Below are 13,742 nucleotides of genomic sequence, written 5' to 3'. Positions count from 1 at the left end.
AAAAAAAAAAAAAAGAAAGAAAATTGGTGAGAAAGACATATGAGAAAGATATAGACAGATCTCTACAAATGGGCAAAGAACATGAAGATACTGTGTTATGAAGATACTGTGTTATGAAGATACTGTGTCCCATGTAAATGCTTAACAATAGGTGACTTATACAAAGGAGGAATTCACTAATCAAGTAGACAGAATGACCCATTCTGTGGACAAGGCTTTTCCCCAGCCATCCCTATTATTACCCAATGAGCCCACAACTCAGTAACATGGACTTCTACTCACCAAGGCTGACCCAGCTACAGCTGCTGCTGAGTGCCAAATCTGCCAAAAACAGAGACCAGTACTAAGTCCCAGATATGGCACCATTCCCTGGGGGGGTAACCAGTCAGGGACCTGGTGGCAGGTTGACTACACTGGATCACTTCTTCTATGGAAAGCACAAGCCTTTGTCCTTACTGGAGTAGATACTTAAATTCTGGTTATAGATTTCCCTTTCCTGACAAAAACCACTATCCATGAACTTACAGAATGCCTAATACAGTCATGGTATTCCACACAGTATTGCTTCTGACCAGAGAACGTACTTCACAGCCCAAGTATTGCAACAATGGGCCTATAAACATGAAACCCACTTGTCTTACCATGTCCCCCACCATCCTGAAGCCTGCTGGTCTGACATCGAGATGGAAGAGCCTTTTGAAGACACAGTTACAGTACAGATTAGTTAGCAGCAGCCTACAGAGCTGGGGCAGGTTCTCTAGAAGGCAGTATATGCTTTGAGTCAGTATCCAATATATGACACAGCTTCTCTTATAGCTAAGCTGCATGGGTTCAAGAATCACGGGGTGGAAGAGGAGGTGATCCCACTCACTATCACCCCTAGTGACCCACTAGGGGATTTTTTTGCTTCCTGCTCCGGCAACCTTAAATTCAGTTGTCTTGAGCCGGATGTGGTGGCGCAGGCCTTTAATCCCAGCACTTGGGAGGCAGAGGCAGGCGGGTTTCTGAGTTCTAGGCCAGCCTGGTCTACAGAGTGAGTTCCAGGACAGCCAAGGCCTCACAGAGAAACCCTGTCTCAGAAAAAAAAAAGGGAAAGGTTCCTGCCAGGAGACACACAACAAACATTCCACTGACAGGGACGCTCAGGCTTCCCTCTGGCCACTATGGGTTTCTGGCACCCTTAGGCCAACAGGCTAAGAAAAGAAAACTGTGTTAAGAGGGGTAACTGGTCCAGATTACCAAGGGGGAATTGGATTGCTTCTCCATAATGGAGGAAGAAAGATTATGTCTGGAATACAGAAGATCCTTTAGGGTGTCTCTTAGTGCTACTGTGTCCCAGGATTTTAGTCAATGGGTAACTATAACAGCCTAATGCAAGCAGGATGACAAAAGGCACAGAACCATCAAGAATGAAGATATAGGTCACTGCTCCAGAAAAGGCAAGCGCTCAGGTACCCGCTGAGGGTGGAGAAATACAGTATGTAGTAGAGAAGGGTAGTCATGAGTACCCACTAAGGCCACATGACCAGTTAGGATTCTAGTCAACAGGAAGGTCTCTACCATATTTTGTTAATTATGTGTTTGTAAAGATATTCACAGTTTTCCCCTCAATTTCTTTATCATATAACATAACATCAATTAAGAGAATATCAGTAGTTATTATATTTAAGCTGAGATACTAAAAGAATATCCATCTATTCTAAAATTTATAATGTACAATTTGCAGCTGTACAAAGGATAGTTATATCAAGTTAGGAATAATTATAATTTGGTTATTACTTTCATCTGGAAAAATCAAAACAGAAAAGATAGGAATGTGTGTCAAGTAGAGCTAACGAAAAACTCAGAAAATTACATTTGGTACTTGAGAAGACACATGAAGTAGAATCAGATCTTGTAACTAGCAGGAAGCCACTGCAGTATATATTTCCCTCTTTGAGATGACTCTAATAATTAACTTAAACTTTCTCCAACACCTGTCACATTGTTGCAAGCATGTTTTAATAAAAGCCTGAAGTCAATAACATAATCCACTTTCACAAATTGGAGAAGTGAACTTACTTAAATATACTACTCAACACTATCCTTCCTACGTCTTTTCAAGCTCTTACACTGAAGATGATTCAAGCTAACAGTATCTGCCAGCATCCACTAGGAACTTCATGTTTCACGGAATTATGTATTCTCATCTCCATAACACATCACTTTTTACAGTCACTTCACAGTGTTTTACATTTTTAACAATTCTTTGTGTGGATACTCACTCAGCACACTGAGGCTAAAGGACAACTCTGTGGGAACCAAAGGCAGGTCACCCAGCTTTCGCTGCAAACACTTCCCCTCACTCACCATCAAGCTTAGCCTTCTCCACACTTCCTAAATCCCACTGCGTCTAGCAACGGTTAACCATACATTCACTGTACCATCTCAGCTTAATTCTTCTATCCTAAAGAAGAAACTCTTTGGATTTAAGTAGGTGCCCTTAATTAATTATAGTATCTTTTCATTTTCAAAGTTCAGAGCAAATTTCACCTCTATGAAGTCACCTCACCCTGAAAAAAATCTAAATCAGCCTTCAATTCTTTTTTAGGAAATAGCTTAGAAATAAACTGGGCAGTAAAATATCTTTTAAAGTCTCTAGATACTTTTTCAATTCATACTGTATCATTTTGATGATATTCCTTAGGGAAATTAAAGCAAATTATAAAATACTGCATTTTACTTGAAAAAGAGAACACTTGGGGATCAGGATTTTCTTGAAGACAGGGTCTTGCTGCAGCTCAGCCTGACTTAGAATCAAGGTCCTCTTTCCTTAGGGATTAGGGGTGTGTATCTCTCATCTAGCTCTACTTAAGTGTCTTTAAAGTGTATGTTAAACCACTAGACTTAATTACCAAAAAAAAAGAAAAGAAAAGCCCTAAGTAAACGCACTTCCCACCCTGAGGAAGGAACGGTGATAATACAAATTTCTTCAAATATAACCTTACTTTTTTCCCTTGGTAATCCCAGTTTTTTTTTTTTTTTTTTTTTAAGTGCTACAGAATCAGATTCTGAGATTTCTACACTTTCGATCCATTTTGAAGATTATTCCAAAGGCTGAAGGCCACTTTGTAACCTGCAGTTAGTTGAAACATGTAGGAGTTACAAAAACCTTAAATGGTGTACATGAATTTCAAGAAAAGAGGAGTCATGGCTATCTTCAGAATCTCAAGGAAGTCTATATATTTTTAACGTCGTTAATAAGAATTCTGCTTTAGACAAAAAAAAAAAAAATTCTGCATTAGTATTACAGTCAAGTAAAGTGGCAAAACTGTGTATATATGTGGGGGGTTGGGAATGCATTTAAACAATGCACTGCTAAATGTCTAAATAAAATGCATCCTTTCAGCCAATGACCCAGATCCTGATATTGGCCTTCCAATCCGAATGTCTTCTGATTTAGAATGAGGAAAAGGAGTTCTATCCCCTATCCCTACCCCAAAAATTTAATCTTTGACCGACCCTCCGCATCCGGTCAGGTTCTGAGCCGGAGAAGGGCAGGAGCTCGCGTACCTGGGCGCCGGTTCGATTAAGGTGGTAGTGTCCAGGTAGTGGATCTTGTAGAACTCCAGCAAGGCCGGCAAATGGTCAAACTCCTGGTCCCCGATCTTAAAGCGGCGGTTGGGCAGGGAGTTGATGATGTAGTGCGAGACACGCGAGTTCTCGGACACGGACAGTACATAGTCCCCGGGGCAGGTAGATGAGTCCCGGACTAGGAACATGCCATGGCGCTGGCCCTGGAGACGAGTCTGCGCCTCCTGGCGAGTCACCGGCCCCATGTACCAGGCAGAGCGGTCTGAAGAATCAAACCTGGCGGAGGACATGGTGTTGGGCCCGGGGATGGGCGGCGTCTGCTGCTCTCTCTCGCTTGCTTGGGAAGCCTTTACCCACTGTCGGCTTTGGGGTCGAGGAAGGGCCTCTCGGAACACTTCGAGGAACAATCGGAGGGCTTGGTCAGGACGTTCCTCTAGGCTCCGGGCCCCGCAGCATCCTCCGCCACCGCCCTCCTGCACCGGGCCGCCTCACGGAGAGAGCCGGTCCGGGAACACTGGGCAAAGCCCCCGGGTCGAGGTGGGCGAAGCTGAGCAGTAGCGGAGGCCGCCTCGGGCTTCTCAGCTGTCCGGAGTACAGGGGAAGCTCCAGTGACTTCTGTCCTGGAACCCGTCGGCTCCGCAGCCTCAACAGCCCGCACCGATCCTCGCGGTCACACGAAGCACCGCACTCCAACGAGAGTCGCGCCTCCCGGGCCGTCTCGCCCAGCCCGCTCCCACTAGCCACAGCAACAAAATGGCGGACGCGGGAGAAGCAGCCGGGCACCTCCCCCTTGGCCAGCGCATTCTATCTGCGCACGCGCGGAGCTGGCCTCTACCCCCTCCACCGCGGAGGCCCTTCCTTTGACGTCACTGGGCGCTGCCAATCAGGAGTGCGTTCGCGAGGGTCCCAGCGTAGCCACTCGTGCCGGCTCCCGCGTTCCGGGAGGAGGCAGAGAGGGTCAGGCCCTTCCTGGACCGCAAAGCAGCCACCGACCGAGTGGCTGCTGCAGGAAAACAGCTGGAGCCGAGAGGGAACGGCGTTTTGAGAACCTGTTTCTGTGAACAAAGCGTAGAGTGGTGACTGAGTGTCCGGCCAAGGAGGCGTGGCCCGCAGAGGATTGCGAGCCAGAAGGCCCTGCCTGGTAAATCAGGTGGCTCAGGAAGGGCATGACCTAGGGAGTGAGGTGACCAACAGATAGGTTACTGAATAACCTGCCCTAGGTGATCCCCCTTGGTACACGTGGAATGATGGTGAAGATCAGTTTGACTCATGTTTTAAGAGGACAGTGTGTTGATGATGACTTGGCCACTACAGGCTGTAAAGTGTGTAACAAGTGAAATGCAACACCTGTGTCTCTCTGACTTGAAGACTGTTGCTCTCCAACAGTTCATTTCCTGCCATTCCACATTGCTCAGTTCCAGCAGTGACTTCCCAACATATTTCTCCCTCCAACCCGACTAGTACCCATTTATTTATTTATTTATTTATTTATTTATTTATTTATTTATTTATCTATCAAGATAGGAATTCTCAGTGTAGCCCTGGCTGTCCTGGAACTAACTCAGTAAACCAGGCTTGCTTCAAATTCACATCTACCTGGCTCTGCCTTCCCTGTGCTTGAATTAAAGGCATGAGCCACCATCAACAGGCCAGGATGAAATTTTAATACAACAGGAATACTATCTTAGTCACCTATATTTTGCCTGCCTTAAAACCACGTCTAGTTTTGAATGATCAGAAATTTGTTAAATGAATGATTGTTGTGAAAAATCACCAAAAAAAAAAAAAAAATGATGCTGGATTATTGGTCATAACATTCCCAAATTAGATAAACAAGAAGGCATGTCCCAAGCCAGTGGTGGTGACACATACCAGTAATCCCAACACTGGGAGATGGAGGCAGGAGGATCAAACCTAAGCACCTGAACCGGGTCCCTGGGTCTGAAGATGGAAGGACAATTAACTTAAGGTGTCCTCGGACATTCTGTGTAGGGCGGTAATATATACACCTGTACTCACACATCACACACACACACAAAAACATGCTTTCATGTTGCTCTAGTCACAAGTGAAATTTGTATAGCTCAGATTTTTAATTTGACTGGGTTCAACTCATGGTTGAAGTTCAAATCAGTGACTAGATGGGTTATTCAGTCATTCTGTGCCTCACCATGAGACCTCCAGAACTTATCTTCTAGGCCAGTGGACTAGCCAGCTATGGTGAGTGCATGTGTAATCCCAGCTCTCTTGTGGCAGAGGCAGGATTCAATTAGTCCCAAGTTTGAGGCCATCCTGGTCTATATATAAACACACAGGCCAATGGTGGTACATAAAAATACCCTGTCACAAAAAAAGAAGAAAAAATAACAGGCTTATGATCTTAGCTCTCTCAGAGGTTGAGCAGGAGGATGGAGAATTCGAAGCTAGCGTAGGCAACATCATGTTTTTGAGATAGGCTTTCTTTTTTTTTTTTTTTAAAGATTTATTTATTTATTATAGGCAAGTACACTGTAGCTGTCTTCAGACACTCCAGAAGAGGGAGTCAGATCTTGTTACGGATGGTTATGAGCCACCATGTGGTTGCGGGGATTTGAACTCCGGACCTTTGGAAGAGCAGTCGGGTGCTCTTACCCACTGAGCCACCTCACCAGCCCTAAAGATTTATTTATTTATTATAGGCAAGTACACTGTAGCTGTCTTCAGACACTCCAGAAGAGGGAGTCAGATCTTGTTACGGATGGTTATGAGCCACCATGTGGTTGCGGGGATTTGAACTCCGGACCTTTGGAAGAGCAGTCGGGTGCTCTTACCCACTGAGCCACCTCACCAGCCCCTTGAGATAGGCTTTCTCATTGGTCTAGAGCCCACCAGATAGATTAGGCTGGCTAAGCAGTGAATGGCAAAGTTGTAACTGTCTCTGCATTCCAACATTGAGATTATAAACACATACCAACACACCTAGCTTTTTTCCTGAGCATTCTGAAGATGGGCTTGATCTTGTGTAGAAAACCAGCTGTGAGTTCATGAGTGCCACTTCCATGTCATGGCTAGAACACGATATTTCATGGCACTCTTTCCTTATTTATTTATTTATTTGTTTGTTTGTTTGTTTGTTTTTTCGAGACAGGGTTTCTCTGTGTAGCCCTGGCTGTCCTGGAACTCACTTTGTAGACCAGGCTGGCTTCAAACTCAGAAATCGGCCTGCCTCTGCCTCCCAAGTGCTGGGATTAAAGGCGTGCACCACCACGCCTGGCCTTATTTATTTTTTAAAGATTTATATTTTATGGAAAAATAACGTTGTTGGAATCTTGAAAAAAAGATTTGTATTTTGGCTTGGCACAATGCTGTTTATCTTTAATCCCATTGCTCAGGAAGCAGAGGCAGTTGGATCATAGTGAGTCTGAGGCCAGCCTAGGCTACATGGAGTGTTATAGGCCAGACAGAGCTGTATAGTAAGACCTTGTCTAAAATAACAACAGCAAATGTGTGTTTTAAAGTGTGTGTGTGTCAGAGAGAGAGAGACAGAGACAGACAGAGACGAACCCAGTTTCTCTGCAAAAGCAGCAAGCACTCTTACTTATTGAGCCATCTCTCCAGCCCCTAGCTCTTGTGTTCTTTCTGCTCTCTCCTTGTTTCCTGAGGTGTGTGGGTTGAATGTTCATAGTCTCTCAGTCAGTCTGACTGTCTGTCTGTCTGTCTCTCTCTCTCTCTCTCTCTCTCTCTCTCTCTCTCTCTCTCTCTCTCACGTGTGCGCGCGTTTTATTCGAGATCATAGCCTCTTATTATCCGCACTTTGACCAGTTATGAATCTGTACATCAACAGTTGTCCACTGCAAAAAAAAAAAAAAAAAGAGCTTTTCTGACCAAGCTTTATAGTCACATAAATCTGTGGGTAGTAATATAAATATGTACATGTGTCCATATAAGTGTATGCCATGTGTGTGGGTGCCCAGGCAGAAGGAAACATCTGACCCTCCCCTGGAGCTGGAGTTCCATGTGGTTGTGAACTGCCCAATAAGGAGAATGGTGGCGAGTGCACTCTTAATAAGTTTTTCTTTAGCTCCTTCGTTACTCTGAATAATGTCCCCCAGTGCTGCAGGTTTGTTTGTTTGTTTGTTTGTTTGTTTGTTTGTTTTGGAACCAGGGTTTCCTATGAAGCCCTAGCTGCCTTCAATATTGTGATTCTTCCATCTTAGCCTCAGAGTGCTGGGATTCACAGGAGTACAATATCACACCTAAGCACCCCATTCCCTCCCTTTTAATGTATTATTGGGGCTAAAGAATTGCTTTTATAAAGGACACACGTGGTAGCTCCCAACCACAGTTTCATGGGATCCTGTCATTCCTGATCTCCTGGGGTATGGGGCATACACATGGTATAAATACACATGCACAGGCAAAACACTCCTACACATAAAATAAGTAAATCTTTGTAAAATGTGTTATTACTAGGGTGTGGAGACCTGACACAGCATGGTGCATGTGTGGAGGTCGGGGATCTGCTTTGTAAAATCTGTTCTGGCCTCCGACTTCCATGTGGGTTCAGGGATTGAGCTCAGGTTGCCAGGCTTCACAGTGGGTGCCTTTATCAAGCCAGCTGGATGGGCCCTGTCCCTTTTTAAGGGCAAAAGGAGTATTTTCTTCAGAAACCTTTCTGGGAGATCTTTCTCCACGTGCTCCATGGAGACCAGATGAAATTGTGTTTTGTCATCAAGAAAGAAAAATTACTGTGTTAGACTGTCAAGCCAGTATGGACTAAGATTTCCCTCAGTCAGTTTCAGGAAAAGCAACCTTTTCTATGATACTGAAAATCATGTATGCGCATAAACTCTCACAACTGTATGAAGCATCTTCAGGGAGTTAGGTACAAAGAAGGCAAGCTCTGCCTGCCTACTAGTGTCAATCTGGGAAAAGGGTAAGCCCAGAGGAGCCTTCTGGGGCGGCTGCTATTGCCAATGGTTTGTTTTAATGCTAGGAATTGAATCTAGCACCGTGTACATGCTACACAAGTGACTTAGCACTGAGATAAAACCCCAGCTCAATCTGCTTAGTTGTTGTTCAGATGCGGCTAGTGTTATGTCAACTTGACACAGCTGGAGTCATTTGAAGGGAAGGCACCTCAAGTGACAGAATGCCTTCCTAAGATCTGGCTGTAGGTAAACCTGTAGGGTATTTTCTTAATTAAGGATTGACGGAGAAAGGCCCAGCCCTTGTGGGTAGAGCCTTTCCTGGGTGGGTGGTCCTGGGGTCTATAAGAAAGCAGGCTGAGCAAGGCATGAGGAGCAAGTCAGTAAGCAGCACCCCTCCATGGCTTCTTCATGAGCCCCTGCCTCCAGGTTCCTGCCCAGCTTGTGTTCCTGTCCTGACTTCCTTCAGTCACAGACGAATAAAGTGGAAGTGGAAGCCAAATAAACACTTTCCTCCACAACTTACTTTGGTCATGGTTCTTTATCATAGCAATTGAAACCCCAAGACTGTAGCCCAAGGTGGCCTCAAACTTGCAATCCTGCCTCAACTTCCTCATTGCTGGGATGTTAAGCTTATGCCACTACAGCTGGCCTAATTTTCTGATTTGTTTTATTTTATTTTGTTTTGTTTTTTTTTTTGAGAAAGGGTTTCCCTATATAGCCCTGGCTATCCTGGAACTCACTCTGTAGATCAGGCTGGCCTTGAACTCAGAAATCCACCAGCCTCTGCCTCCCAAGTGAGTGCTGGCATTAAAGGCGTATGCCACCACTGCTCGGCTAATTTTCTGATTTTTAACTTGGCTCCTCAAATGGCCACCTTAACCAGAAAATGAGCTTTAATACTATGATGAGAATTTTATTTCTTGCTGTCTTGCACTTTTTTTCTCTTTTTCTTTTCATTCAATGAAAGTTCCTGAATACTTTGTGCCAGTCATGGTGTTATGAAATCCTGTCTTCAGAGGTTTGACATTGTCTGACAATTGCAGTGGAGTAATCATGGACATCTCCATTTAAACTTCCTCGTGATGTTGGTTAGCATTCCTTGGGAACTAGTTCCTCCAATTATGGAAATGATTGTTCAATGGCGTCCAGAGAGATTGTGTCATGTGATGCTGAGGTTGGTTGCATTCTTTTATTTTTTTTTAAAGATTTATTTGTTTATTTTATGTGAGTACACTGTCACTCCCTTCAGATACACCAGAAGAGGGCATCAAATCCCATTACAGATGGCTGTGAGCCACCATGTGGTTGCTGGGAATTGAACTCAGGACCTCTGGAAGAGCAGTCAGTGCTCTTAACCACTGAGCCATCTCACCAGCCCAGTATGCTTTGCTTTGCTTTTTTTTCTTTCCTTTCCTTTCCTTTCCTTTCCTTTCCTTTCCTTTCCTTTCCTTTCCTTTCCTTTCCTTTCCTTTTCTTTTCTTTTCTTTTCCATGCATGGATGCTCTGGCTGTGTGTTTGTCAGAAAAGGGTATCAGGGCATCGGATACCCTGGAGCTGGAGTTACAGGTATTTGTGGACTGCTGTGTGGGTGCTGGGAATTGAAGCTGGGTCTTTGGAAGAATAGCCAGGGATATTAACTAGCTGTTTTTCCAGCTTGTTAAATTATTTTATCAGTGGGAGTAAGAACCCCAAAATGGGAACCCCAAGATCCTGGTAGCATTTCTTTCCTGCCTTTTAATTCTTTAATTGACAGGGACGACAACAACAACTACCTGGTCCAGCACCCCTGATGGTATCATCTTGCTGTGTCAGCAGTAACACGGCCCCTACAATGGGTGCTGAGATACGTAACCACAGATGAGCGCTCTACCTAGAGGGAAGATCTGGGTGGGGAGCAATGGGGCAAATCCCAGTCAGGCTGTTGTCCTCTCTGTAGAATGGGATGGTATGCCTGCTCGATGAGTGAGGTTTGTTGCTTGAGTATAGAGATGTTCTAACAAAAAGGTGAAGGTTGAAAATAAAACTTTCAGTCTGAGAGAGTAACACATGGTCACATGGTCAGAGTGTGAGCAGGTTACCATGGAGGTTGCATGGACACTACTAGGTATAGTTTTATGCTGAGGTGGTTTCTTAGAAGGTGGCTTGTGTGAGGATGCCAGGATACATGGAAAAGACAGTGCAAATTAGATCTGTGCTAGAGAGCCTTTCCTGGGATAAAAACCAGCCCATGGTGTTTCAGCAATAAAAAACCCTAAATAAGACACAGGGTTTCTCTGTGTGGCCCTGGCTATCCTGGAACTCATTCTGTAGACCAGGCTTGCTTTGACCCGTGCCAGGCTTACCTATGAGTTCTTAATTAATCAATGAATGAAAGTCAAGGCTTCTCTTGTCTTTAGCTCAGGATAGCCTGGAACTCAATATGTAATTCAACCTGGCCTCCAACTTTTGGCAATCCCCCTGCCTCACCCAAGCGCTGGGCTTATGGATGTGAGCCACCATGCCTGACTTATCACCTCCGACGCTCATCACCTTGTATCTGGTGTCAGATTCTGACAAGCCCGAGTTCTCTCACATTTCTCTACCTCAGACCTGCATGGTTAGTTCACTTACTGGTCTTCTTACTTGTCCCTGGGTTGCCTTCTTTCTGAGGACTAGCTCTCAGAAGCAGGGGTGGGGTCTGTTTTGTGCACAGCATTGGTTCACAATTAGCAGTCCATCGGAATGGGCCAAATGTTTCAAACTCAGCATTCCAGGGTCTAGTTCCTTCCTCCAGCACCAAGATGGATCACACTTTTATAGCCTTTAAAGAAGCAGCGTATCCACTACAAATGTTTTTATCCAGAAACCCATAACATCTTCAGTCCTTGCCTCTCTGTTAGCCAAATCACTGACACATGCCTCCTGGTGCAGTACTGGAAGGTCTGGAACCTTCCTATGCTTCTCTTTGTTCCATTCCCAGTCTAGTTTGGGGACCCCCTTCAGTTCTTCATTTTTATTATTTTTCTCTCATTTGACAGTTTCATACATGTATGATAAATTTTCATACTTTTTTTTTCCATTACTACTACTCCTTCCCCTGCCTTCTACTCCTGAAATCCCTTAAATCTTTTCTTTTTCTTCCCCCAAAGTCTTCTCTTCCTGTGTGTGTGTGTGTGTGTGTGTGTGTTTGTTTTTTCGAGACAGGGTTTCTCGGTATAGCCCTGGCTGTCCTGGAACTCACTTTGTAGACCAGGCTGGCCTCGAACTCAGAAATCCGCCTGCCTCTGCCTCCCGAGTGCTGGGATTAAAGGCGTGCGCCACCACGCCCAGCCCTACTATGACTCTTTTTTTTTTTTTAAAGATTTATTTTATTATTATTATATCTAAGTACACTGTAGCTGTCTTCAGACACCCCAGAAGGAGGCATCAGATCACATTATGGATGGTTGTGAGCCATCATGTGGTTGCTGGGATTTGAACTCAGGACCTTCAGAAGAGCAGTCAGTGCTCTATCTCTCCAGCCCCCCTACTATGACTCTTAAAGCCTGTTTTACATCAGACAAAGTCTCATATGGCCCAGACTGGCCCTAGGAGAACAGTGTGGCTCTAGGACATGGACAAGCTAGTCTTCTGGCAAACAGATATGTATCCTGGTCTGGCCTGAGGGTGTTTTTAGGTCCCTAGGTAATTCCTATACCAGTCAAGCAAAGATGGAGACAGTAGAGTGGAAGTGATGTCTGGCCCATCCTCTTCCTTGGCAGGAGCCCCAAACGGGAACTGCCTGCAGACCACACTAGCCTTTCCCTCTCCACAGGCCTAAACAGGAGGCAACAAACTATGACCTACTGGAATCATTTTCTATCTCCCATGCAATGAAAGATTCTGATTTTTTTTTTTTTTCGAGATAGGGTTTCTCTGTGTAGTTCTGGCTGTCCTGGAACTCACTCTATAGACCAGGCTGGCCTCAAACTCAGAAATCCACCTGCCTCTGCCTCCCAAGTGCTGGGATTAAAGGTGTGTGCCACCACTGCCTGGCAGATTCTGCAATTTTTAAGTGGATGGAAGATAAACAATAAAAACATTCAGTTTTTAAGTTTATAAATACTGTCTGACTGGAACACAGGCACTCTCATTTATGTATTGGGGATGGTTTTATGCTATGAGAAACAGTCACTACTACAGAGACCATTTAGCCTATGGGCGTGGCACACTTTTTTTTTTTTTTAAGATTTATTTATTATGTGTACAGTATTTTGCCTGCATGTATGCCTGCATACCAGAAGAGGGCACCAAATCTCAAGGCACCGTGTGATTGCTGGGAATTGAATTCAGGATCTCTGGAGGAGCAGGCAGATGATCGTAATTGCTGCTGAGCCAGCTTGGAAGCCCAGCTTGGAACATTTAAATTTTTGTCATTTCAAGAAGTTTTCTATTCCAAAGTCAGAAGGCTCAGGCTGGTGAGAGGGCTCACTGTGTAAAGACACTTGCCTCCAAGCCTGACCTCTGGGACCCAAATGATGGAGAAACCAACTCCTGAACATTGTCCTGACACCTCTACCTATTATGCTGGGGCACAAGAACAACAGACACACACACACACGCACGCACATACACACACACACACACACACACACACACTCACACTTTTTTAAAGAGAGGACATGATGATGGTGTGGCCTTTTAAACTTAGACTCCAGCCTTCAGAGCTATGAGCCATGAGCTCTATGTTACCTCCTCTGCATGTTTAGTGTAGTGAAACTGGTAACGCCAGACATTTCATCTTGAGCCACTGCACTAGGGGAGAGGTGGGAGCATTTACTGAGATGGAAAGCTAGGGAATAAGAAGCAAATTCAGGTTTAAAAACAATCTATGTGAATGTTTTGCCTGGATGTATGTCTGTGTACCCTTTGTCTGGATGGTGCCTGTGGAGGCAAGAAGAGTGCTAGATCTCCTCAAACTGGAATGACAGAGGGTTGTTGTAAACTACCACATGGATGCTGGGAATTGAACCTGGGCCCCTGGAAGAGCATCCAGTTCTCTTAATTACTATACCAACCTTCAAATTCAGACCCTCCCCCCCCAAGATAAGGCTTGTTCGAGGGGCTGGTGAGTTGGCTCAGTGGGTAAGAGCACCCGACTGCTCTTCCGAAGATATAATAAATAAATCTAAAAAAAAAAAAGAAGGTGGTAGAGAAGACAGACAGGCAGACAGAAAGGAAAGGATGAAACTTGCTTATTAATTAAATCTTGCTTATTAAATAGATCTTAAAAAAAAAAAA

General features: G+C 44.6%; 1 protein-coding gene across 1 annotated transcript in view; it reads right to left on the bottom strand.

The window, feature by feature from the left end:
- Positions 1 to 4,364, bottom strand: part of Crkl (CRK like proto-oncogene, adaptor protein) — a 33,750-nt gene extending 29,386 nt beyond the window's left edge. The window contains exon 1 of the mRNA XM_021209295.2: positions 3,553 to 4,364. Within this exon, the coding sequence (XP_021064954.1) occupies positions 3,553 to 3,863 (311 nt within the window). The 5' untranslated portion in view covers positions 3,864 to 4,364. The remainder of the gene's footprint in view (positions 1 to 3,552) is intronic.
- Positions 4,365 to 13,742: the final 9,378 nt, after the last annotated feature.

The sequence above is a fragment of the Mus pahari genome, chromosome 12 (genome assembly GCF_900095145.1).
Source record: "Mus pahari chromosome 12, PAHARI_EIJ_v1.1, whole genome shotgun sequence".
Classification (NCBI taxonomy): domain Eukaryota; kingdom Metazoa; phylum Chordata; class Mammalia; order Rodentia; family Muridae; genus Mus; species Mus pahari.
This window is presented reverse-complemented; position numbering and strand designations above follow the sequence as displayed.